Source organism: Triturus cristatus, chromosome 1_2 (genome assembly GCF_964204655.1).
Source record: "Triturus cristatus chromosome 1_2, aTriCri1.1, whole genome shotgun sequence".
Classification (NCBI taxonomy): Eukaryota; Metazoa; Chordata; class Amphibia; order Caudata; family Salamandridae; genus Triturus; species Triturus cristatus.
The window spans coordinates 1065264509-1065292454 of record NC_140580.1 but is presented as its reverse complement, the minus strand read 5'-3'; the positions used below and the strand labels follow the sequence as shown (position 1 = coordinate 1065292454).

General features: G+C 39.5%; 1 protein-coding gene across 2 annotated transcripts in view; it reads right to left on the bottom strand.

The window, feature by feature from the left end:
* Positions 1-1126: 1126 nt before the first annotated feature.
* The window catches only part of LOC146868662 (collagen alpha-1(V) chain-like), a 469251-nt gene continuing 442431 nt past the window's right edge, over positions 1127-27946 (bottom strand). The window contains exons 57-66 of one of the 2 annotated variants that reach the window (XM_085612768.1): positions 27820-27873; positions 25405-25512; positions 24333-24386; positions 23757-23792; positions 23220-23273; positions 19702-19960; positions 18669-18781; positions 15027-15095; positions 6218-6451; positions 1127-3102 (exon numbers count right to left, since the gene is read on the bottom strand). In XM_085612768.1, the coding sequence (XP_085468894.1) occupies positions 2956-3102; positions 6218-6451; positions 15027-15095; positions 18669-18781; positions 19702-19960; positions 23220-23273; positions 23757-23792; positions 24333-24386; positions 25405-25512; positions 27820-27873 (1128 nt within the window). In that variant the 3' untranslated portion in view covers positions 1127-2955. Of the gene's footprint in view, positions 3103-6217; positions 6452-14904; positions 14974-15026; positions 15096-18668; positions 18782-19701; positions 19961-23219; positions 23274-23756; positions 23793-24332; positions 24387-25404; positions 25513-27819; positions 27874-27946 lie in introns of both variants that reach the window. The other variant, XM_085612776.1, reaches the window with a different exon arrangement.

Here is a 27946-nt window from a genome sequence, read left to right as displayed (position 1 = left end):
TTGTGCTGCAGCCCAAGAAAAGGGCTGCAGCACAAGCTGCAGTAGAAAAAGGCACTTTGTGAACATCCATGGACCGTGTGCCAGGCACCCTATGGTGCCTGGCACATGGTGCATGGATGTGCGAAAGAGCACTACATGTGCCACCAGGCCACTTAGCAGTGGTCCACAGGGGACAGGGCCCTGCTTGGGTTCCCAAAGCATTTTTCCATCTAACTTTTCATAAAAAGGCAGTCAGAAAGAGACATCCTAATTCCTAGGGCAGTGCTTGCGCAGGCACTGCCTCCATTGTAGGGATAGGAGTCCAACCGACACCTTCAACAGGGTCTTGGATCCTGTTGGAGTCAGAGGTCCTACCCCGGATCTCTGCGCTCCAACAGCCGGTATTGTAATCTGGTAGTCAGACCGATGTCCAGATGTCATGCAACTGCCAACGACGGCCTGTCAGTGGCAGTCCGGCTGCCATCGTAATGACCCCCACATTTCTGAATGGCAGGCATTAACTTTGTTAATGTGACGATAGAAAGAATTAGAGGTCTGCAGGTTCACGGTTGGTCAGGTGGTCTGTTCTTAATTAAGCCAGTAATGCATTGTAGTAAGCAAGCAAAAGCAGTATGTAGAGAACATTAATTGGATTTAATTCACTTGTTACAATATATTTTGTCTCTTCATGGATGGGGAAGTGAAACATAATATTACTTTATTCATTCTGTTGACGGAAATGGTATTGCCTCCAACCTACACCGTTTTGCTTCTATAGTCGTAGCACTACAGAGAATATTTTTGTGGGGACACTCTGCGAGACGTCAGCATGTAGAACAAATGTTTAATACATTTCCCTAATCTGATGTAATACAATTAGATCTGGCTAATGCAGGGCCAGTTTTCTGCTTGTTACCGTCTTATGATGCTCCCAGGACATAAGTAACATTTCCACAAACCACCTTTGTCGGGCCTATTGTTGTAATGCTCTGTGTTTTTTTTACCCTTAGAGAAGCCAGATTTTCTTTAGGGCAAAAAAAAACAGCATACACAGAATACTTTCTCATAAGACATAATGAAATTAGGTTAAATGTTGTGATCTAGGCTGAAAAACGTCTCTCTAATCGTTTTAAAAATAGTCATTAAACATATTTATTTATATTTTATTTATATTTTTCCCTTCAAAGTGATCCACACATCACTTCCCACTCTCTCTCCCCTGCACCCTATCACATTAAAAAAACTGTTGCGAAATATGAGTGGAAATGTGTACACTGAGTTTCATGTCAGGTTTATTCCTAAAAGGGCAAGGTCCCAACAAAACAGGAAAATGTATACTCTTGTCAGCTAAGATGGGCACCGCTGACACTTGCACATCTTTTTAGAAGACTTTTAAAAAAATGTACTGGGCAGTATCGGGCAAGGCACTTGGACAATATGCTTTTATAAACCAATACGTACATTAGCACCACACACATTTCCAGAACGGAATACAATCTGGCATAATTACAATCTTATTTTACGAAAAAATAGGAATATTTGTTGAATTTTGTCGCTCTAAAAACGTACACATTATACAGTTGGACATACAAGCACCACATGACAAAAGCATTCATGTTCTGTTCTATATAGTTTATAAGTACAGTATGATGGGACATGCATTACATGAAAGATCATGCACGGAAACGTCAACAGGCAGTGTCGGAAAGTGCACAAAGAGGTGGGAGGCCCACCAATAGCAGGGTAACGTCAGTGTTATCTTAGCAAACACATAAAATATATATATATATATATAGCACCACAGGAGAAAAACGACACATTGTAAAAAAAAAAAAATAGCACCTCAGCACAATTTCCCCACTATAGGCATTCTCTCCCACCGTGCTCGGCATGAGGAAAATAGTGTATATATAGATTTTTTTTATAAAAATGTAAAATTCAGCATTTCAAAATGTTCATTTAATCCTGTATATGAATGCAGAGCAAAAGTGTACAGAAAAGTCGTATAGAATAATGGATGTTTGTGAACTGGAACATCAAAACTTGAAAAACTGTAAAATTATCGCACATATATTTTGCAAATGCTGTTGCGACAAATGGCGAACCCGCGATCTTGTGCTCCGCATTCACTATGAATATTGCAACTTCTTTTGTGGTCCCAATCGCCTGATATGAACCCGGAGAATCACAACGCCGCTGCCGCTTCTTTAAGATCCATTTAAATTTCTTTGTTTTCTTATTTTTTGTGGGGTTCTTTTTATATTTAAACAGACTATGTCACATGCATGCTTTGAAGCCAAGAGCAAAGAACAAAAATATTATACAATAGAAATATTTACTTACAAACATACAAAAATATAAGCACCTTTAATACAAAGGGTAAAGATACGCACATGATGGTGTGTAGCAACGAAGGGAAAGCTGTCGCTTTTTATTTGTGTAACAGAGATGTTACTGCCTTAGGGATTTTATTTTTTATGGTCAAGAGCAGGGATTTGTTTAAAAGTTTCTTTTACATGTTATGCCTTTAAAAAAAAAAAGAAATAGATGATTTATTAATGTTGATTCCAGATAATATAAGACTTTGATCCATGGGAATTCTGTTCGGTTGGAATTTCGCAAAACTTAAAGGTTGCTTCTCCATCAGTGGTTACAGGGTAGGTAGGGATATGTGGCACTTGACCATCGTAGGATTGTTGCAAGTGATGTGTAAAATGCTCGTGTGACCCTGAGCCGGCACCAGGAAGGACGTCTTCCCTTCCCTTGTATTCCATGTCCTTAGATTCACGCAATGGGCGTGGTGCAGCTGTATCCTCGCTGTCCAGTTGCAGAACGTACTTGTGATGAAACAGTGCCATGAGGTTACAAGGTTGCTCATTTGAAGACATGGAGTTCTGATTATTATCTTTTTACATATTATTTATTTTCTTCTTTTGGTGGTGCAGGGAGGGCAAGTGGGAAATAGGGCATCTTTTGTTAGCCCATGAAGCAGACAGGTCCCACCTCAAAGCCAAATTTCTGGACTGGGTCTCCAAAGTCATTGAACATTAGGTCCACAATGGGGGCTTGTTCCACTTTGGGGGTGTTGAGCTCCAGTATTGTCTTTTGGTAACCTTTCTTGTCCTGGTAATAAAAGAGTGAAAGGGCTGGGTTAGTTGCCAGTACTTTGGAGTTCACACAAGTCATCCAGTCTCGGTGACGGCTGGTGAAATTTGAAAGTGGTGCAGCAAAAGCAATCTAGCTACATATATGTAAATATTAAAAATCTTAGATGATACTTGTCCCTTTCCCATCTAATATGAAAAAGAGCTCTATTCCAAAAGTGTTCTTTTGGAACTAAATTATTAAAACATGTTTGTGGAAAATACAATTCCTTTCTTACGAGGCATCAAAATATGCTTCTTGCTTGGAGATAGGTCAAAGATTTGTGTCATTTTGTGAGGCTTGCTCATTTAACATAAAGCATCCACGACTGCAGCAAAAATCACACAGGCAGTTATTTACTGTTTGGCTGTTGCTCCAGTCACATACTTTAAAAGGAAAACATGCACATCTTTACATTGTTCTGTACTTGTTACTTCCATCTGTGCTGAGATTTCCCGTTAATGATTGAAAAACAGCATGCATCTGCACTTTTGGTTTCACGTTTCCATAACCATCTAACGTGGTTATAAAAACAGCTTTACATTAGTTTTCAATCAATAATGTGTGTAATCAACACAGATGGAAAAGGTAAACAGACAGAAAAGAGAATGAAGTATCAACCAGTACGTGTCCATGTTCTCTCATCAAGAGGGAAGGGAAGACAAGACCTGATTCTTTCTCTTGTAACACTTCTGGATGTTTATCTCTGCCCATCCTCCCTTTTCTGAAGGAACTTATGGACACGCAGCATAAGAGTCAATGGCAAGGCCTCATTTTATGATGACATGGAGGCTCTGAGCTGAAAAAGACGAAGAGTGAAGAGTTCTTCCTCTTCACAATGTGCTTTCAAATACTTCTCCAACTACTGAAACTGAAAGCCAGGCTCAAAAGATTCTGGACTCCTCCTCCAGTCTCCCCATTAACTTTGAAAGATAAACCAGCAGTGGGTGATAGTGGGGGGGGGAGGGGAGTCTACACTAAGCTGGTTACCACCCACTCCTTCCTTGTCCACTCCAGCCCATTACTTCAATCGAGTTCTACTGAACATTCTGATGCCCTCCACTATGATGTCACTGCCCTGGCTTGTGCATGCAGGGTGACGCTTTCCTAGCTCCACACATGCTCCGGGCTCTCCAATTCTAGCACCAATCCCTCACCAAAGAAAAAAGAAATCTAAGCTGGGTTATTTAACATGAGCTTCGTGAATTTACTACTCCTCTTTCCCATTGATGGTAGGGTAACACCCCCTTTGCCCTTAAACACCGGCCATCCCTGTCCAGTCTTGTTTTTATTTACTTTCCATCTATAGTGCAGCTCTTGTCTCCTGTCTTTCAAGTCACATCGTCACAGCACCTTACTACAGGATACTTCAAGGTATGCATGTGTAGTCAGAAATTACCTCCATCTAGAATACGCCTTTACCTGTCTGTGGCTGCTGCGCCCCTTTCCAGACCAAGAACGGGCTCCGTTTTGGCCTTTTTGAGAATGTCCTGCTGTAGATGTGGGATGTACACAGAAATGCACTGTGCACATACACAATTTCACTAATGCAGGACCATTGTTCAAGTCAAGTACATGGCATACATATTTGTACGCAGTTTGAGCTACAGAAACTCAAATGACCCTTGGGAAACTGGGTGACTTTTTTCACTTTTTCATACTTGCACATGCAACTAAAACATGCAAGTAAGAAATAGGTTTTGACAATCAGTGCTTTTACATCTGCCCGGTTGTGGGCAAGATGGACTAAATGAAGTGATTTTGTAATCGCAAATGGAGGAATTACAAAATCAACGGGTTTGCGACCACAAATTTTGTGATTCTGAAAAATCTTTCTGACTTGAAATTTAGTTTTGCATTGGGGTGTGCAAAATTCCTGTAATTTGCTTTCTTGTAATTCTGCAAAATTACATGAAAATACGCATATTTATCTCAAATGAAAATAAGTCAACTTGCACTATATTTTAGCAAAAAATACATCCTTGCATCATTTTTGACACTGAACGTGTTTGATCAAAGCACTGCAATCAATAGCCACTTACTTTCTGTTGCTTCAGTGCATTAGTGGTAAATTTTACCCCAGAATGACGCCATTCATCGTAAATGTTTACTGTGAATGGTGCGTAATTGCCTTAAGTGAGAGATAATGGTATAATTTAGGGAATTACATACATAAAGCATAATACCAAATTCCCAAAATTACACAAATTATGATGGCATGATTTAGATTTCGCACAGGCCTAGTTTAGTGATCCATTCCAAACCGCAATTAGGAAAAGGAGCAAAATCGTCATCCCCTACTAATTGCGAGTCATAATGATATGTATCAAGGGTTTGCTAATGCAATTGCGGTTGCAAGCCACTGATCAGTAAGCTACACTTCAGAGGAGATGGTAACTGATTCAGAAAAAGGAAAGTGTCCCTTTGGGACTAGCACAAATGAGCTAGCATATGTAAACACAGCCATTTACAAATCTTGTTTTTACATTAAAATCATACTTATTGGCTTTGCCAATGCTTGAAAAGATGTCGCACAAAATGATGGATTTAGAAGATAAAGAATTGAATGTGACAATCAGTGTGATAGCTGAGTTTGCTTTTTGATATAAAGTAGCACCTCATGTATTCCAATGGAAGCATGTCCTAAAAGGCGGAATAATACATCAAGCAGCCAATAGAATGACCGGAGAGGGTAATACTGGTCTTGGTGGAACCACAGCCTAATCTGTGTATTTTTAAAGCCCACTTCATGTTTCTTTTAAAGAATTGCTAACAGTATATCTAGCAGACGGATTCACGCTTACAAGCCAGTCCGAAAAAATCTTCAAGCATATACATAGCAATTGACAATCGAAGTAGTTGATAGAGAGAAGTTGTTTGTCTCAGGCAGTGAGTGGGCTGGCGCCATACTTTCTTTTTCTGCACTGCATTGAGACAATGTCCTCATGACTGGGCCAGATTAAGGTCCTCAAATGTGGCCCATATGACATCCTTTGTCTTGCCTGTTTCACTGGAGTTCCCCTTCTCACTTCTGTACTGACCAACCCACTAGTTCTATTTTGGTCTCCCACTCCAAAGATATCTCTGTACTTACTGCACAACCATCGACCAATGCTCTTATGTATGGGTTGTTGTCGTAGGACATTTCCTCGTCATTGGAGCCCAGGAATCGGATAGCCTTATCGTAGTTGTCCGTTGTGGTGTCGTGCCAGGCAACTGATTGGTAGCAGTTGTAAGTGATGTTCTGATGGGCGGAGGAACTTAGGAGCCTCAAGAAGGTCATTTGTACCACGCCAATGGGGCTGCCATCAGAGTCCACGTAGGAGAGCTGATTGGAATCATACGAAAAAAGTGGAAAGGGCAAGGCAGTGAAATGCATACAAATTCAACATACTTAGGTTCCACAGACTGTACAGTGATCTCTGAGAAGCATTTCATGTCAGGAAAACACACCAAACCAGACCACTCAAATTTCACTAATAGGCACAATTTTCCATTTTACTTTTACACGAGTGTAGAGATTTTAAACTGTACAGTTCTAATTTCAAAATGTGGTTTTGCCATACACAAACATTTGACTTATTCTGACTAAAGTTACCAAAACCTCAATCTATCACTTTATCCTGCAGTAAAATAAAATCACTGACACCATACACTTTTGGAATATAAGGTTTCTGGAGCATTGATAGGGATTGCAATAAATTACCAACTTCTAAGGAAAAGTTTTAGGTGTTTATAAAGTGCTAAGATTTTGGACATACCTGGGTAGAGGAGGAGCTTGCCCAAGCTAATTTACTATTGCATTGCTATGGAAACCTGTAAGGTCACACACCAGTCAATAACTTTCTTGTTTACTCTGGTGCCTCTATAGTCAACACTTTTTTAATTCTAACATAAAAGGCTAATCACTAACAATAAATCATTGCAAGAGTAATGGCATGGTGAAATGATTAATCTTATTGATGTAAATTTGGACGAAATGCTATGAGCCAGCAGTCAGGTCTCAAGGGGATGCCAGTATGATTGATAACTTTACAACATAGAAACCTCAATGGCTAAAACACCTCACATGACCTTACTGCTGGCAAGCCAAAGCTATCGATTTCTGAGATGGCATCAATCAAATACAAAATGCAAATTTTTGTAATAATTTAAAAAAGGGTACAACTGCCCGATTATGTTTTGGTAGAAGGTAACGTATTCTGAGATTTAAAAAAATGCCATAATTCTGAGGTAGGATGAAAATTCGAAACTTTGGCTGCCTTACGTGTACTCAGAGTTGCAGCGTCTTAGTTCATCCTGGTCACCATATAAATGAAATGCATGATGACACAATATGAAACATACAACTGACATCAGTGGGTCAATTGTTTAATATTTATTGTGGGCAAGGGAAAAAAAGATGCACATTTTTTATTTTTCATGCATGTATAAAATTTAGACGGATTTTTGAAGGTTCAATGCCTACATGTTAAAGGTAAGGTCTTTAGATTGGTGTTATTAGGTTTAAATTGGGCAAGTCTTGGAACGCCATTGGATTATAGCTAGAGAAAGGTCACTATACGCATCATGTCCGAAGAGACCTCAACATTGTTATTGCAGATTTTTGTTCATCAATGCCTCAGATGCCTCCTAGGCATGCATCCTTTTCTTTGATGGTAGTGACCCTTTCACTGAACGCGGCCATCTATCCTCACCGCCGATTCTAAACTGCCACATTGTATATCTTCTAACATAATTACAAAGCTTCCATTTGCATATAGAGTGGTCTGGAGGTGACCTTTGCCATCCTCCTGAAGGAAGAGCTAAGACCATGATATCAGCAGATTCCGCATTGGAATTTCATTGGAATAATACCATAAATGCAGCTGAAACAGATATATCTTTGGCAGCAAGTCTTTTTATGTGTGCTTAGTGACAACTTATTACACTTTTGCCGAACACCCCCAACTCCCCCCCGGCAAGGTACAGGTTCTGAGATGTGTGCTACTTGATGGCAAAGCCAAATGGGAGAAGTTATATTTTGAGGAGTGGGATTCCTGCTGCCAAATGTTTAAAGTTTGGATGAATGTGCACAGCTAAAAACGTATATGCTGAAGTGCCTGTTTGCACCCTACCAAAACAACATCTCTCACAACTGGAAAATTTAAGAGATCACATGCATCATATCAATAATAGACATTTTTTGTTTTTAAGTCTATTGGAAATAGACAGGGACATTACGTGCGCTTCTACATCTATCCAACAATCAAGTTAATAGCACCCAATCTCCGCTTCGCACCATTCAATCTGTTTTGAGACATAGCACTCCCATGTACAGAGCATGCTGGTTACACCATTAAAGACCATAAAACCCTTACCGTACAAAGGACACACCTACCCACCAGTGACAGGATCCCGACAGCCTTCCTCCTGAGAGCTAAACATGACTGTACATTGTAAAGCTGTGCATGCAGGCAGGAGAGGAATAAACAGCTACCAGTGCTGGTGGGCCTTGAGGAAATCCATCTGGTAAAGACTAGGAATTGTTATCACATCTTGAAATAAATTCCTCTTTCCCAGCATAATACACTTTCTAATTCTATATATATTATATATATATATATATATATATATATATATATATATATATATATATATATATATATATATTTATATATACATATATATATATATTTATATATATATATATATGTATATATATATATATAGATATATATTCAATAAATATTTGACTCCAGCCAGTTATCTATGTTCTTGGTTGTCCATCTTCTTAACTTTATGTGTACCTAGGCTTCCACCTATCTCTAACTAAGTATCCATCTTAAGTATCGACGTCTTCTCCTTATCATGTTTCCTTTAACGTTTTATTGATTTTTCATTTAAGTGCCTTGAAGCAGCCTTGTAAGTGCCCTAGGCACATAATAGTTACCGCTATATATTGGCAGGTCTTGTTCTCTCTCTGTTTTTCACTCTTTCCTCTATCTTGCTTTCTCTCACTCTCTTGTAACACGATGTTTCGCTTGTATCATCTAGTAAATCTCTTCATCATTAGCTGTTGGCCTCTCAGTCTACCTCACCAGCTCTCTAGCTGTTATTCTTAATTCTTATTAGCTGTCACACTCTCTCTCTGCAGTCTCATGTTCTTCCCCACTGCTCTCTCCCTCTCTTCCTCCCTCCACTTCCCTCGCTTTCTCTTTGTATCTTTTAGCTCTTCTGTCTTCCCCCTCTCCCACTCTCTACCTCTCTCTCAACCTATATCTATCTCTCCCCTTTCTATGTCCCTCCCACTCTCCTCTCTCTCTTTGCCCTTCTCATAATTTTCTATCTCCACTCTCTCCCTAATTGTTTTTCACTCTGATTCTCGCTCTACGGTGATAAGTGGTCTATGTCTCTCTAGCTTTCCTCCTCTCCCTTAACTGTCTCTATTCCTATTTTCTTTTGTATGTCCATATGGGTAGCTTTATTATTTTCCTCTCTATATATTAATCATGACCAACCACTTTCAGCAGCCAAAGTCTAAAGAAAAGCAACACATGTTGCAGGTTTCCATTTAGCTAAGATAATACTTTGAATATGTTGGAATAGAACTGTGAGATAAAAGTTGAACTCTCATTGCTATAAAATTTAAAGTATTTTTTTATCTACAACTTAGAGACCTTTCATATTTTGTGTCTAAACAATCTCCACTTACACTATAACACACTATTGGTAGAAGATCAGCTGTGGGGTGGATTTTTGAATGACTGTTTTACATGCACTGGTAGCTGTTTAATTTGAGATGAAAGGCAGAGAAAATATAATACAAATGAATTATACAGGAAAAAGAAAGAAACAAAGAAAAAAGCTTGTTTTTTAAGCTTGATATAGCTTCAAAAGGTGCCAGAGATCAGAGCTGGGCGGGTCGATGCCAAGACTGAATTGCTTTGAAGGAAGATAGCTAACTGGTTAGCAAGCTATTGTGAAATTAAACAACAGACAGTCGGCCACAGATGGCATCTTTAATACATGACTGGTGGCAGTATGTATTATAGAAGGTTTCAAATCCTTTTATTTCAAGCTGCCACGGCAACCTTCAATAGGAAGCCTATTGCTTCAGGCAGACACTGACCTGAAAAGACCCAGTTGTATTTAATATTTTAGCTTGGGGAATTATTCATAATAAATGTGTTGCTTAATTTTTAAGAGGTCAGAAAAAAGTCTGCTGCTTTACTAATTCATTATAAAAGCAAACATTGGACAAGTCAACTTCATTCCTATTTGGCAAATATGAAAAGCTATATAGTGTGATAGAAAACTACCACTTAAACTCCTGCCCAATGTCCTGAAACTTCCTTCTACACTTTCATTTCCATTTTCCCCTCAGGAAGCAGTGGCACTGAATTTTCAGTTTCTGCGTAGAAAGTGACTAGAATAAATCAAAGTTGAAAACCAGGCTCACTCATTAAATTCCATTCCTTGAGTGCAGTGTTCCTCAAAAGCAGCTGGTTAGAAAAACTTACATGTATCTCTCCTCAGTAAAGGATAAAGTTAAGCCCACCACTTGGGGGTTGGAGGAGAGGGCAGCTAGTGAGGGTATACCATGAATATCCACCGAAGACCGATATGGAAATCCAAATGTGAGCGTGACATCATAACATATGACAGTGCTGTCTAAAATTGATGCAGAGCTCACAGCACCCCCCAGAGGCAAACAACAGAGCAAAAATAGTAGCAACCATAATTAGGGCTAGGTGGATTATGAGAACGCCCTATTAGGAGGCATTTCAATGAGCAATTTAAATGCATTGCATGTGGTGCAGCTGTACAAGGCGATGTCTACCTAAGCTGATCTACCTAAGAATGGCCATATCTCTCCCTCTTTGCAGAAGATGCATTGGTCCCCGGTGACCAGCAGGATCTGCTTTAAAGCCTTGACATTTCCACATAAAGTGGGGTACTGGAAAGCACCAGCTGACTTGAAACCTATTTTAAACTGTACCACCCTCTTAGATCTGCTAGATCAGTGGTATCTCTGGTACGTAGGGCATGTATTATGCCACCTTCAGGGACCCCCATGAAAATTGCATGCAGCATGCCATTGCAAACTGTGTGTCATGGTGCAACCCATGAGTGAAAATTCAACATGGCCCACTCATTATGGGCCATGCCATAGTTACTGCATGGATATATATATGTCACCCTTACAGCAGGCTGTGCAGCCCCAGGGCAGGAGGTATTATATTACATGTGAGGACATATGCCTGTGTGCTGTCTAGTTCAATTACTAGATGATGCAATTGAAAAGGGAAGCCATCTTATGTACATGTACTGGGATACTGGTCACTACGAGTTCCCCAGCTACATGCTGGCTTCACTGAAACCTTTGTTGTTACTTTTATGGATAAAAAATCTTCTGAATATAGTGATTTGATTTGATTTTGAAACCTATGGTGTTTGGTATCAAACACCTTGTCTTAATAAATCCATACTATTTCCAGTATTAGATTTATTATGGTCTGCACCATAAACCTACAAGCCCTCTAATGTGCTGGCTGACTGGTAGTGTCCAGCCGGCCACCACAGAAAAGTTTCTGACCCCCTGCAATTGAGAGCCCATGCTCTCTGAGGGCAGAAACAATGCCTGTTCCAGAGGAAGGTGTTAACACCTCCTTCAGCAGGATAGCCAGTGGTTTGCAAAGTCACTGGCACCTTTGATATGTGACTCTGGCTTCCCCCAGACCTGGGAGATGTCAATCTCTGCCCTGCAGCACATTTGGCAGCTGACCAGTCGGTAAATTAGCTATGCAGTAAGTGTGTTGCAACCCTAGGCTAGTCACACTCTTGAGGTGGGCTACCTGATATACTCCATGAAAGAAAGATATCACTATCTTGTTTTTGGTGGAATTAGAAAGTCTGGGATGGGGTTATGCCGACTTCCCACAGGAAGTGGTCCTATAGGGGGTGTATGACCCCAAGGGTAAGTAGCCCATTGGCTACTACCCTTCACTTCAATGCTCCTAAATTCAGTATGTAGGTGGCCCCCTGACATCAGGAATGCAGATTCATCTGACCAAAGAAGAAGAAAAACAATACAACACTGCCTGTTTCTGTCTCAACAACTGCAGAGACCCACATTTTCCTGCAGCTGGGTATCCTCGAAAAGCCTTAGAGGGCAGCCAGCACTTGACCAGACTGTCAACATCTCACTAGAAGTGGCAGAGCCATTTCCCTGCAGACACCATCCTCAACGTCTGGCTCACCGAACTGCTGACCACTGGGCCCACTGATGCAGCAGTCACCCAGGAGGAGGTCATCATACTTCAGGAGCCCAAATCCATCTCCCCACCAAGATTGGGGACGCTCTGCACGAATACCCAGGGTACCAGACCCCTTGCAGCAACAAAGGCTTGTTTATTGTCCCGCCCGGAAACCAATACCTTCAAGACCGACTGACCGACATGAGACATCAGCATCACCATGGCCAGCATCAAGAGTGGCCCTGCTGTCCTGTTTTGCCCCATCTCCAGGTCAACCCCAAAATTGAGAGCCTCCAACACAAGTTACCCGCTGGACAAAACACCTCTGCACCCGAGCACCCCAGCCTGAGTTCAAGCCTACTGACAGTGGAGTCTTCCTCCAGAGACCCTCAAGCACTGAGTCCCCCTTTTCGGCTTCAACAGAGTTGTCCTAAACTCCCCAGTTGAAGCATTTTTCTGCATAGAGGTTTCTCCATAGACGTCAATGGAAGCGTTCGAGGCTACCCTTGCAACCAACACCTCTGCACCTGGACATACCAGGGCAGGTAACCTAAAACTGCTGGTGGCTCTAAGGACCTTTGCCCCTACTTACCTTAAGTCCAGAAGAACTGCCCTGTAAGTCGTTTGCAAGTTACCGTACGCAGTGAATGCTTCTCCCATAGGATAACATTACCGCATTCAAGGCTCATGCCTCAAATCTGACAGCTATATTTTCTAAGTGGCTGAAAATTGCAAAGTTGAAAAGTACTTACCTACTCTTGTTGATCTTGGTGTTTAAATGAATATAAAAATATATGTTATGTTTCTAAATTTGTGTTGTATTTCCTTATTGAGTGTGTGTGTGCAATAAATGCCTAACTCTCCCCTCTGATAAGCCTAAGGCTGCTCGACCACACTACCACAAATAGAACCCCTTGGGATTGCTAGAGCAAGCCCCTGTACACTAATAAGGGATACCTGGACTCTCCGCACACTGCACCTCATTTGGTACACAATACAGAGTGTCGGCTTCCTACAAATAAGAACAAAAAAATTCTTTAAAAATATACCCTTCAGAGGCAACCACAAAATGGACTCCTTCAAAAAGATACTGAAGATTGAGACAGACAGAAAGAGCATGCAGCTACAAAACTTGAGAAAACACGGTGTCATTTAAGGTGGAATCATGATTATTGACATTTGGAATCATCGGGAAAGGTCAATTGCACTGTCCTCTCTCTCACTGCAATCTCATCAATAGGAGATAAACATGAATAAGATAATTAGTTGTGATTTTAGTAGGTGATTTAAAAAACCTACTGTGCATATTGCCACCATTCTTAAATTAATCTACCAATAATTAAAGGAATTATCTAACTTGTTGCTTTGCATCAATAAATATGCCGACCAGACTGGTATGAAAAGGAAACTTAGGAGGACAAGAAATTGTGTCAGTAAATAGATGCACATAGTTGTGTGTTACATTTCCCAGTCCAAGGGTTTGACTTCAAATTTGATGCTAATTGTAGTGTGATCATGCATTAAACAAATGTGTTATCTTACATGTTGTCATGCATACTGTCTTATTTGTTGCATGGCCAAGCAACAGAATGCTCAGCAAACTCTCAGCAGTGTCATTATAAGCTTCATGTCACATCCTTCCTGGCAAGTTATGCTACGTTGCATTATTGGCTTTTGTATACCATTCAATGCACAATTAAATATGTATTCGCAGCTCTGTCAGCTGCAGACTGGTCCATGTACTTCCAACAATCACACTGCAGACTGAAGTTTGGAATGTCCTGAGATGATGTGCTTAGGTTCTTCTGGTGCAGGTAGAGGACCTTGTAGTGTAACTTATTTGGGTAGAGGGTGATCCACGAATTGATATGCACAGCATTATCTACATGGCTATCTCGAAGTACACCTAGATGTGGTCTGCATGTTATGCCCTAGATTAAACCGTGCCCTCAGCCACATTGGACTGTGTAGGAATGGGACATGCAAGAATGGCACACAGATTCTTTGTTGCCTACAGAGATGACATATGTGGTGATACTCTTGAAAGCTACACTGCCCTTGTTTGAACAAATTCTGGATACAAGGCTTAGGTCATAAGCTATATGCATATGTGCATTTGAGTCAGGCATATTTACCTTTGCCCGTAAACCTTTGAGGGTATGTGGTATGATAATGAAGCACAACATAAACAGTCTAGTGGCAGTCTTAGGAAATCACTAAGCTTTAAATCATCATTAGAAGCAATGTTCTGTCATAACCAGTTCCAATTAAATAGGGCCCACTTTACTTCACCAAAACAATGAAACCAAACATCCACAATGCCTTCCTCCTTGCTGCCAAATAACCAGTAATTTTAGTTATTGGTGTCCCTTTCAACATTCCACCTTAAATGATCCACCTCAAACGTGTATTTTTCCAATTTATTTATTAAAAGGGTTAGTAACACATGCAATGTGCTATAAGTTTGGCCATGACCAAAGCGGACGTCGCCGACGTCACCCACGTGCTCTGATTCAGACTGTAGGCCATGTTAGCAACTTACCAGTGACCCTCGCTTGTACTGACTATACCATGAACCAGGTGTTTCTTTGGGCCATCGAGCCAGTTTACTCTGTAAAATATGACATGGGTTAAAGAACACAGAACCATGGGCTGAGATCTTACCAGTTTACCACGCTTGAATTCACTGAACCAGGAGCCTGGATTTTCCTTTGGCCAAGAGGTAATTCTAGCCTGAATTGTGAGAGGTCAGGGTAGAGAAGAAACAGACAGATAAAGCAAAAGATGGTTACACTGGGTTGGAAGCACTCTCTTTAAAGACCCCAACCTGCCAGAAATATACACTACTATCGACATAAAACTTGAAGCCAGCAAAACAAAAACCTAGGGAATCTCTCTGAGACTGCTATTTATAAACCTGTCAAATGTCAACTTGCTTGTGCCATGACTCATCCTAAATATGGGATCAAGTAGAACGTTGGGATATGAGCTAAAAAGCAATAAAACACACCACCAACCTCGGTGGAAGAGATAGCAGTCTTTCAAAAGTGGTATTCTATGAATATCCTATTGTATTGTGGTCCCAAATAGGTCTATATAAACATCTTACACAGAAGCTGAAGTCTTCAGGACAGTATACAAGAATCACAAGGATGCTCTTGACCTCTCAGGGCACAGCAGCAGCACAAAACAGAAAAAATAAATGAAAACAGTAAGACTGGCACAGTCAACACTTAATGTAACCAGCAAAGCACAAAATGGAAAGCCCCTGAAATCCCTGAGTGATCAAGTCTTTCCCAGTACACGAACAACAAGAGTTGAACAACTGTTTCTAGCTACTGCTGCTACAGTGAAAGGTTGTCTGACAGACCTCCAACTTCCTCACAGGTGACCTCCTCAAGTATGTGTACGTGCATGGTGATGCCAGTTTTCTCTTTTGTCACAGCCTGCACCTGGCACCATGACAGTGGAAAAAAGAGTCTTTGACAAAAAAAGCCAGTCAGCGCTGACCAATACTAATTTAATGTGGCAGAGGAATCCTCCCTTTTTGCAAGAGATACACAAAATTGCCTTTGAAATGTTGACTTTATCAAAACTATGAAATGTGAATCAATTACACTCTTTGGTTATGTCCTTCAAATGCTGTCTCTCCAAACAGCAAATCACATTGGGATATCTGTCAACCAAGTCCATCACCTTCCATAGGTGCATGGATTAAATCTAGTTGATGCTCAATTTACCAGTTACATTAAATAAATAGATCTTCATCGCTTTATTGATATGATGTTGGTGTGCTCACCTCACTTAAGAAAGAACTAGGGTGGTTTTCAAATGCATTTGCATTTGCTTCCACCCAAGGTTTTATTAGATTTATGAGCTTGACTCAAAATTCCAACTGGAAGTAGTCAGAAATATGACCCAATTGATTTTTTGGGGAGTCACAAAAAGTGTGCAAGTACTTTGGAAATCCAGGACAGTTGTAAGTTCTTTTAGGACCTCTAGTTAGCAGGATTTGCACATAAAGAAATTCACGAAGTGAGAAATACACATGAGCAAATTATGTGGAAAAGGAAATGTGCATTTGCACCTGTACCAATTTCTTTTTCTCCACTCTGAAATTCCGTCATCCCCTGAAAAAATCCTTTAAGTCTGTAGTCATCTGTTGCTCTTTATTGTGTATTGGGAGGCAATAAGATGTTCTGAACTTTCAGTCACTTGTGCTGAAAAAAACTGAGGTATGAAACTGGATTGATGACCTAAGAATAGTTGTCCGGGAAATGCTGTTGCATTACTGGCACTGGAATCTTGGGGTAAGAGCTAGTGCTTGATGGATGGTATTCTGTCAGGATGGTAGAGACTATTACTTCCTGCACCCTGACAGCCTACCGTCTCCCAAATTTGAAGCTCACTATTGACCAGTAGCGATCTCTGCACCTTGACAGGAACAACTATCATAGCACTATTCCTGTCACGGCACAAATTATTTGGTCAGTTATATTGGTCGCCCACGTTTTGCATTTTATTGTTTTTCAATCATAAACTCTAAAAAAATGCAATATATTTTTATTGAAAAACTAAAGTACTAATACCCCTATACCATTAGAGGTTTTTGCCACTCATCATTGGCTTTTCCTAGTGGTGACAGATACAAAAAACCCTCAGATCATCCATTCTAAATCGAATGAGTGATATAATGGCTTTACTCCGATGGCCCCTACTCCCTTGGGCTGTCAAAGATCATTTTCAGAGATCGGAGCCAATGGGGGGACAGCCGATAGAAAGCTGAAAGTACAATCTTCTCTAAATGAGGTGGACGGACCATCAGTTGGGCAGACAGGGTACTCCATCACGTTTGCGACAGAGTAGTCAACCTCTAAATAAAGCCCTTAGTCTAGAGAAGTTTCCAAAATCCTCAATGTCCACTCTTGAAAATCTTACTGTATCATCAAAGGAAACCTTTTTCTACAGCTATTTTAATTCTAAACTGTAATGATTATAGTCTGCTCTGTCAATGGGATTTCAATGTAAAATTCCAAGATCTAATTTCATGAGGATCATTGTCCGTAATGTCTTGTGTGATCTTTAGAATCCCCTTTATGACTGTTTGCTTATAACAATTCTGCTTACAAAATTACCTAATATACATGAATTCATATCTTAACTACTTTGGATAGAAATTTTAAAGAAAATAACGGCTGTATCAGTTCTTTATATAGTCAATAAAAATACTATGTAAAAAGGATATATGTATGCTAATAAAATATGTCTCCCAAGGTGAGGTGGTCATTTTGCTTTTTTCCCTGACCTTTACAGCCAGGTTTCACCTGGCGGTGACAGACTGTATAAAATTAGCCATGTGTTTGCCCACTGTAAAGATGGCGGGCAAACACATGGGCAATCCTCAGATGGCCCTTTCTCTGTCAGGTCATCAGAAGTCTATGTAAGTGATGGAGACAGAGTAGTCTCTGCTGTCAACAAACTGAAGTTCTGCCAGACTTTAAATGAATAGTGCAGACTTTCAGGTTGAAGAAAGGGTATACCATTAAAGTTGTGACGGAGTACCCTTTCCGCTAATACCTAAATCGGGACCAATGTCATGAACAGTCAATGTCCCTATATGATATGCCAGAAAATAATGTGAACAAGTGAAAGAAACTAGATCAGGGATGTTCAGGCCAAATACCAGCAAGCTTTTCTGGTTAGCTCCTTTCTGTGAAATGCATTCTATATAGAGTCATGATTTGCTAATGTATCTTTTGCGGCTGTCCTAAAAGACTGGCATAGATCTGACCCTACGTTAGACATCAGTGAACTAAATCATATGAAAAATGTCACAGTGTGTGAATATTTCAGGGTACTGGCAACTGTGGAATGAGGTTCTCCAAGGCAGCAGTATTTTTGTGTGGCTAGAATCGGTTAGTATTACTTAAAATGCCTCATTGAGAAAGTTACTGATAGAAAAAAAAACATGAGTTTATAAAAGAAGGTGAAATAAGTTTTTTAAAAGAACTTGTAGATGTATTTTGTATCTGTGACTATATATTGGGCAACAAATAAGATGACACCCACCTCCCTAACCAATGATGAAGTGTCTATACAGAGACTGTAACGTAACACATAGGGAAGCCTACCAACACATTTTGAGATTCTTATTGAAAAGAGCTATTATTTGAATCAGCACAGATGATGATTTGAATCTTGTTACTGATTGATACTGTGCTACTGGCATAAAATAATCAAAATCAGAGATCAGTATATTTGAGAAAGGGATTGTCCTGGCTGCTTAAAACTAATTTGATAACTCACCCCTTCAGACTTTTTGTCAGGGAAGATGCAAGACTCTCCACCAGCTGTGAAATTGCAGTAAACCTTGAAAGAGTCTCTGGAGCATCCCTGGTTTGGATCAATCCAGTATTCACCTAGATTTGGATATGAAACAAGTAGAATACAAAATCATGAAGCCTGACCATGTCCTCATTCTGAAGAAAGATTATGGAACTAAAGTTGAAAGAAGTGAAAACGTACACCTTACATTAGGAATCTGTTTCACTGATCATATATATGTGTGTGTGTGTGTGTATAAATATATATATATATATATATATATATATATATATATATATATATATATATATATATATATATATATATATATATATATTCAAACCTCGGTTCGCGTTGATCTCTGCCTCTTAAAAAGGTGGCGGGCTACCGGCAGGGTCGCGACCCCTCCATATCCAACAAGCAATCAATCTTCCTTAGTTCAAAGACTGCGCCGAGCTCCAATTCTTTTTCAAATAGCGTGCTTTATTTCAAGCAAAGACCTTTTGCTTGAAATAAAGCACGCTATTTGAAAAAGAATTGGGGCTCGGCGCAGTCTTTGAACTAAGGAAGATTGATTGCTTGTTGGATATATATATATATATAGATATATATATAGGTATATATAAATAGATTCTTGTTTTCTAAGCCTAACAAAAAGGCACAATTACAGCAATGATAGATAAGCAATATTTCTAATTTGGGGGGTGACATTTGCATAATTAGCTTTTGTATAATTATACAAAATTTCTGGAATGCAAAATTACACATAAGTATGTGAAATGCAAATGAGTTGTTTAGCACTATATTTCAGCACCAAATGCGCCTTTGCATAACCACTCGTGTAAAATGCTCGACCCAGACTTCACATAGACTTTCTTAGTGACAACAAGAAAGCTATAAGTGATGACTGATGTAAATATTTGCTTTTCATTGGAAGCCCTGCTTTAAGAAGATGGTGATATCTTCATTAATGCTAAGCTCTGATGAGAAGGTATATTAGTTACGTGGTCCTTACCATCTGGAAAGTCAGGATGACAAAGTTGCAAGTCCTTGCAAGTTCGAGCCGGGTTGTTCTGGGTGCCTAGAGGGTGTTTCATTTGCTCAATTTCCAGTTTCAGTGAGTTTAGCGAGCCAAAAATCTCTTCCATTCCATCTGCGTAATCCATGTAGTTGTCGGTGTTGCCCTCATCAACCAATTGGCTGGCATCAATGTTTCGTTTGGTTCTCTTTGAGGAGTGGAACGGCAGAGGTTGGATAACTTCACCCGGAGGGCCCTTGAATTGAAAATAACAAAATATTACAAATGCTACTCATTGAACAGCAGGTTATATATTAACAGAAATATTTTATCTGTGAATGGTGGACTTTTATTAACGAAGCAGCAAAAAGTAGGTGTAGCTTTAAAGCTCTATTTGAACATCTTACAAATATTGAGTCTTCTTTTAACTAAGCCTATATATTATATGCTGTAATATTAGACAAGAGTTTGTCTTCCCTTTTCTTCGTGTTTTTGAAAAAGGAGTGGGAAACCACACAATTCATGGGTGGAGCTGTTTGGTCCAAGTACTCTGTGGAATGTGGCGCGTTTGACATTTCCAACTTTTTGGGATGTTTCGTTAGTACTTTTCAATGGTGACAGCTTAAGAACATTCAGACCTGAAGTCCAGGGGATAGCTAAACTATTTGCATGGTGCCCATGTTGTGCTTTCACCGTTTTTGATCTGGTGGAAGGCTAATCCAGATTTCAATGTTAGTCAGTGCTTTCTCTAGAACCAAAATAGGACTGGAACAAAAATGTTAACAGTTTTGCTGGCTTCCTGAGCAACTAATCATCAGAAATGTCACTACGGACACTAATATTGCTTCATGTTACAATCTGTTAGCTCTACCAGGCCTTGAAGGGGAAGTGGGTCACACAGGAACTTAAAAATGTAACAGACAGATTTGTGCTACCTCATCCACTGGGAATATACATACCACTGTCAAATTGAGAACATGGAACACTGTTTTCATCTCAAAATGGCACAGCTTACTTTAAATACAAGGAACACACAAATGTTCTTCACTTATTCTAGGAGTTAAGGCACTAGGTAATAAGGGCTTTTGTAACTGACATCGTATGGTTAGGCTTAACTAACCAGCTACACGCAGAAGACTTTGTAACCCTGAGTTAATGTAGGCCTGAAGAGAAAGAGAGGGTTTCTTACATGACACACTTAGGAAGAGTTTCCAAACTTGCAGAGAGTCTAGGCCCAATACAATGTATAGGACCTCATTTACAGGAGAGTGGATACAGGACACCTGGTAATGGTGCTGAGGGAGCCACTTTACTAAGAGCAACTCTCACAAAATTTAAAGAGAGGAAGTCTGCATCAGCACCTAGCTCTGAGCATGTGCACATCATCCAGTGCCCTTAGCTCTGGAATTGTGGTACATCTCATAGTACCCTTAATTCGCAGCTTGTTCAAGTCCTCCCAGTGTCCTTATGGTTGAGCTAGAACTTCTCTTTGAATGTTTAGAACTGTGAGCCAGTATAAAGCTTTCAAGTTTCTCTGACTAAGCTTCTCTGACTGTGAACTATTTTAAGCCTGCAGTGCAGCAGCTTTCTCCCATTGTGAGTTACGAAGAGTCCCTAACTATGAGCCAGTCCATGTCTAGCAATGATCCTAACTACAAGCCAGTGTAAGCCTCCCAAAGTTTCTACCAGAAAACCAGTGTAAGGGCAAAAAATTCATAAATGTGAATGTGTCTAGAATTGGACTGTGTCATATGCTTGTGTAAGTCTCCAATGTCTTTTAAGGTGACCTAGTGTTAGGCTAACAAGTATAAAGTGGAAGTATCCCCAACTATGAGCTAGTGCATGTTTCTCACTACTCCTAACATGCAGCTATTATAAATCTGATCTGTTTAACTATCTTGAATTATTTCTAAGGTACGTTAGTGTAAGGCTTAGACTAATCTTTTATATGAGCCAATGTAAAGCTCAGTGTTTTTAACTGCTAGCTAGTATATATGTCAGTGTACCTCCGGTCGTGAGAAAAGAAAATGCTTGAGGTGTGCCTTATTTTTAACATATGGAAGGGTTTCAAAGACCCTAACCCAGAGTTACACAGAGACCATAATGGAGTGGTAATGCAAGGTTCAGCAGGTTAACTACCCATGAGGTAGTGTAAGGCTTGCAGACTTTTTTTTAACCATGTACAAGTGTAAAGCTTGTTGAGTACTATGATTATTTGCTAGTCACGTTGAAGTGTCCTATAACTTTCATCACTTGAAAACCTGAGTCAATGTACATTCATGTTGCATAGTGTACATAACTGCTAGCTATTAAAAAATAATTGATATTCTGCTGTGTTTGAGGGTACAATTGCAGTATATCCTAGTATGATTGAGAGAAAGGATTTAAAATAGCATGTGTAAACTTTTCAGTTTGTAAATATGGTCCAGAGTTGCAGGGCCTTTTAGACTCTAGCACATGGGTCGCTAGCACACCGAGTTGGTGAAGGCCGTAGTCTCTGCCCTTTTGGTAGAAGACTACCCACCATATTGACAAATTCACTTCTACCTGGGGAATTGTTGTGCCTACCATGCATCTGCCTATGCAGCAGATGCACTGTACGCACAGCTAAATTCTCAGCAGGCTGCCATGTTGTAGCAGCTTGTTCCCCATTCTTTTATTTTCTATACTATAGAAACCCCAAAGCATGGGTTTCTTTCAGCTGAAAAAAAATTCTCTGATGCATAAGATGTTTACACTCTACATATCGGTGATATAATTCTATGATCATGCCCGCCCAGAACCACCATGCCTAGTATGGCGATCTCAGGTAAGGAAAATTAGTGTGGTGGCCCTGGTCTATATTTTTCATGGCTTTATGGCTTCATGGCTCCTGCCACAGTGACAAAGGAGTCCTGTGGTGGATAAGCTATTGGTCAAGGGTTTTCATGCCAGAAAATGGCTGGAAAATGGAAAGTTCGGCAGGGTGGGAGCTCAGACAACTTACAGAGGAGCTCTAGCTCCACTACCCTCTGAGTGACCCTTTACTGTGAGATAATATGAAGCTCTCAGCATTCAAAACTAGGAACCTGTGTTCTTAATTTTGATGCAGGGTAATGTTACATGTGTGAGCTAATATGAGTTCTGCAGTGCACACACAGTCACCCAGTACATTTCTCCAGCTGTGAATGGTGTGGTGAAACAGAATGCAAGGTTATCTTTGTTCCATTTTTAATGAAAAACATCAAATCTGGCTTTATGGCCTCAAATCCTAACTGTAGTAAAAGAACTAATATTCCTAGAAACAACATATCAAAAATCTGTATTTGATATATCATAATTGCTTCAGTCAGGGTTAGATGGCATCCTGATAGGGTTCAGAATGAAGATATGACCTCTAGTAAAGATCCCATGCAACATGATACAAACCATATGGTGCAAGAGTACAAGGAGAAAGCACATTTGGTGCTTCAGTGAAATAGTGAGAAGTCACAAGGTTAAAACGTATTTGAAAAAATTGATGTTTACACACTTACTGGAGGACCTGGTGGGCCAGGAATTCCACTTTCACCTTTTGGACCAGTTGGACCCTGTGCAAATAAATACATGTAAAATGTTAAAAATACATATTAAGAAACAGCAAACAAATGTCTTTTTTTTATTAGACATACTTTCTTCATGGAAATCTCAATTCATGTAAATCTCACTTTCAAAGTAGAAAACCTGCCTGAATTAAGGTAGAAATACAGATCAAATGGACATCAAGCTTTCAGCAGCAAGACAATAGATCATTTTTAAACTGCAACATTTTACACAACAGTGTTACCTGTAACATTTAGATTAATCTTCAATCTCTGGTGGCTTACCTTTAGATCACTGCAAATCTATTGGCCTTCCCCCAAACCACTGGCCTTCTTTTCAGATTTCAAGTCAGGACTCTATATCTTGAACTCTAAAGTGAATCTCTTCCCTTCCAAATGTCCGTTCTATTTATTGTCCTTGTACAAATCGTCTATGCTTAGTACCATGTAAAACAAAATAAGACAAGAGAGACCACTACTGTATGCACTTACCGATGAGCCTTTGGCACCCTTGGGACCAGGAGCACCCTAGATATCAAAACAGGAAACATGTGAAGACATTACTGGTGAAGTCATGTGCGGACGTTCTTCTGTTCCCAATTATAACTCCATTAGAATACAATATTTTCATTAAAGTGTGACCTTTCTCAAACTCTTAATTTATTATCTCCATGAAATCGCTAATTCTTTCCTCCCTTTCACTTTTTATGGCAGGTAGGTGACATATTCTGAGCATGTTTACAACTCTCCAAACATTGAAGAAAAACCTTGCAACCACAATTATAATAACTAGAAATTTGACAGCAGGTTGCGATCCACATATATGTCATCGGTATACATATGGATTGACCCCTCCCATATTTTGTAGTTGTAGAGGAAGATTGCCACAATCCACCTAAATCTATGGAAGAATGTGAGTTCACAAATAGCCACTTGATACTGCTCGTTTTATAATTGTTCTTTTTTATTGTGCCCATATATAACAGTGGAATAATTGCAGAAACAAAATGTTTTTTAGATCAGAAAATAAACAAAGTGCTAAAAAAAGGAAAGACAGAAATTTCTTACCGGCAGACCAGGGGGCCCAGGAGGACCTAGAGGACCAGACTGACCAGTAATACCCTGAAGGATAATGAAGAAATATAGCTCAGAACAATATAATTGTTTTACTTTGATGCATATTTGAAATATAAAACAGCAAGTAAATCATCTTTAGTCAAATTGCCTAGTCATTATTTATGGAGAGACGGCAAGAGTGTTTTTATATGAGGTTTTGATTTATGTCAAACATTTTCCAGACTTGGGTTTCTGTTTGGCCCTCTTGCAACAGAGGCCTCACTACAACTATGTATAACTAGCAAGAAAAGGGTTGTATAAAACATTTAATGCAACAGTTGTTTTTGTTTATTATTACAATATTCTGATGCTCATGATTTCCTTTAACTATGACTGCAGTTTGGTGACATCTTTCTTAAGGGTACCATCATTTTAAAAATAATGTAATTGGTACAAACAGACTTGGTAGTATTGTCACTAATTTAGCATTCAAGGCCAAAGAATCCTAGCATGCTCCTTTCTCAATCATCATGCTTATCATTGGTTCTCTCATACTATGTTAATCTTTATGCCTACCTTCTAATCACGTTGCAAATTTATTTTACTATTCATCACATATCTCTCACCACACCACCCATCCCACCACTCCTGATATACCACTCTTGATGCATTCCATTATACTGCTCAAGAATCATTCATGTTACCCACTACTGTCCTCTGATCACATATCACTCACAAGAACACCCATTTTGCCACTCCTCAGACAATCCACTGTACCACTCATCACGTATCACTCACTGTATCACATACTTCAACATCAATAACATATCAGTCACAGACCAGCCAATTATTCCACTCCTCACATATCAGTCTTAGTACCTACAATTGTTTTACTCACATATCACTTTATGCACCTATCACTATACCACTTACAAAATATCACTCACTGTACTCTCCATTGTAGAACTTCTCAAATACCACTCTTTGTATCTGTCATTGTGATATGTAATTCCCTATCACTTCTTGTGCCTATCATTCTACCACACATCACATTTTACTCAATGCAGTGCTCATTGTTACTTACCGTTTCTCCTTTGGCACCTGATCCTCCTTGAGGACCCGGGAGTCCTCGATCACCTTTCTCACCCTGCTCTCCTGGAGGTCCAATGAGGCCAATCAAACCCGGGTGACCCTGAAAATGAAATTTTTAAGTAATTATGAGCAGATATTTTTATTTAGTGAAACTGTGTTGGAAGTATCTGGCTGGTTCAGAAACAAGTTGTGGAGCACTACAATTCCAAAGAAGGAAAAGAGAAGAACCCTGTGCTAAGCAGATTAAATAATATTCCCATTATATGTGAGACAGAAGAACAGAGGTATGAACTGATGATGTTTGAAGTTTTTTGTGTGATGAACAAGGGGTTTGAAGTTACCAACTTCTTCTTCTTTATGAGTTTACAGTAAACTAGTTGTCTCCTGTGGTCATAGCTCTGTTACATGGGTCATTTGAAAACAATTTCGAAACCAATCTCCTACATAACTGTTAGTTGTTGCACAATTCATATTGTACATCAACTGGATGTCTTGTTTGGAATGTGTCTTGAAATTCCACAGTCTGGTGAAATTTTCTATTGCATACTTATCTATTATCTACAATATAATTATTACATTCAAGTCCATAAATATCAAGGTCACATTATGCACTTCATGTATCAGTTGTTGCAATCAAAAAAAGTACTGAATCTCCATCATCCTAAATACTTACATGTCTGGAAGTTTAAGAGAGTGGGTAAACTCACTACTTTACATTAAAGTTGAAACGTGATTGACTTGGATGCATTTAAACAGATATAACATAAGAAATGCAGATTAATATAAGGTAACAAACACTTGTTTGTCACTTCTGGTTCATCACTTCAAATCATCATTATTGTGCTGTCTTAGTACAAGTTCCAATTCCAACAATTTGACCTCTCCATTTTGAGGTCATCTTCTGTAACACAAGTATTGTTTCATGCTCTTTCTTCAACTACAATGATAATTTTCAAAACAGACTTTGCACAACACACAAATCTTCTGAGATGCACTTGCTTATTTTGTCATGCTGACTATACTCTTCTTAAATCATTGCTTTAGCAGGTTGTCAAATACCTGAACAACATTTGCACACTCTCTAGTCATAAGCAGGGCTGGCTGCCCAAGTGAGTTTCGAACATTCCTGATTTTTATTAAGGTAAAACACAACACTGTGAGTCACATGTTCCTTGAATGTATGAAGAGCATTTATAGTTAGACCGTATTAATAGCAAACATTTGTGAATGGAAATATTTTCATATCTTATTGTTGGTTCCTCACTTTCAAATCATCTTTAAATACTCAAAGAACCAGCTACATTTCCAATATATATTCTTCTACATTCTGATTTAGCTTTCACTAACTCAAGTTTTGCTGCCCTCATTTTCAAGTGTCAGCTACTTTAGAGCCACTTCACTGTTTGAGAGGTATGGGAGGGCAATCCGCACAAAAATACAGAGTGTGTAGTTAAATACCACTCCTAATATCCATGTTGCCATGTCTGCTCTAACAGAGTTAATACAAGTGCTGCATCAGTGATTGAGGGCAGCTTTGTTCTGCACCATGCACACAAGAGCAGTAAATGCACACGCACAAACTGTAGCCTTGGGCCTTACCTGGTGATACAGCCACATTTGTTAGAAAACAACAAACCAAGCATTGAACATTATTTTCTCCTTTTTAAATATATTAGATCTTCCAGGTCAGCAATAAATATTGAAGTCAGAACACTAAAATATCTGGCTGAGAAAGTACTGCCGTTTTTGCATGGTGATTAGCGAATGTGCCTCTTCAAGAAATTGGGGTACATTGATTTTGCTTAGGATGAGCAGTGCAGTGAAAGATTTCTCAACACCACTCCTACCACACATTACCATGAGCTGCATTTACAATGTCTCAGGTGTTAACACTGCCTCCAGTTATTTTGTCCCTCAACTCACAGTGTCTTCGAAATCTGCTTGATCTACTGATGGAAATTCTACCCTATTGCCCCTTGTTACCAATCACACATTCTAATTAACAACCACACTAAACTCTACTCAACCACATCAGATTTCCAGAAATCCTGAGTAATCGATAACCTCACTACCCCTCGCTACCATAACATAGACCTTTACTACTTGGTTCCCTAATCTCTACCATCAACACTATAACCAAACAAATCATAAATGAGATAAATGCTAATTGACACTTCTGCTACCAACCATTCTACTTCCATATTTTCCACTCTACACATCATTTCATTAATTTGACTGCTTTAACTTTATATGTTCAATGTGTAGCTTTCCATCTTGTTATGTGCTGTCCTACTTCTCCTGAAGTAGAAATGTTGAATTCGCCCATCATGTCTTTAGAGGCAGGGAGCAGAGCACCAAAACCCTCATAAAGAAGCAACTAGGTCATTTTGTTGTTGCATCAACTTACCTTTTCTCCTTTAGAACCAGAATCACCTTTGAGGCCGGGCAATCCAGGCGGACCCTTTATGAAAAGAACAAAAGTTGTCAGTGAAGCTCAGTGACAGAGTGAGCTCAAATGTCATTCTTTGTAAATT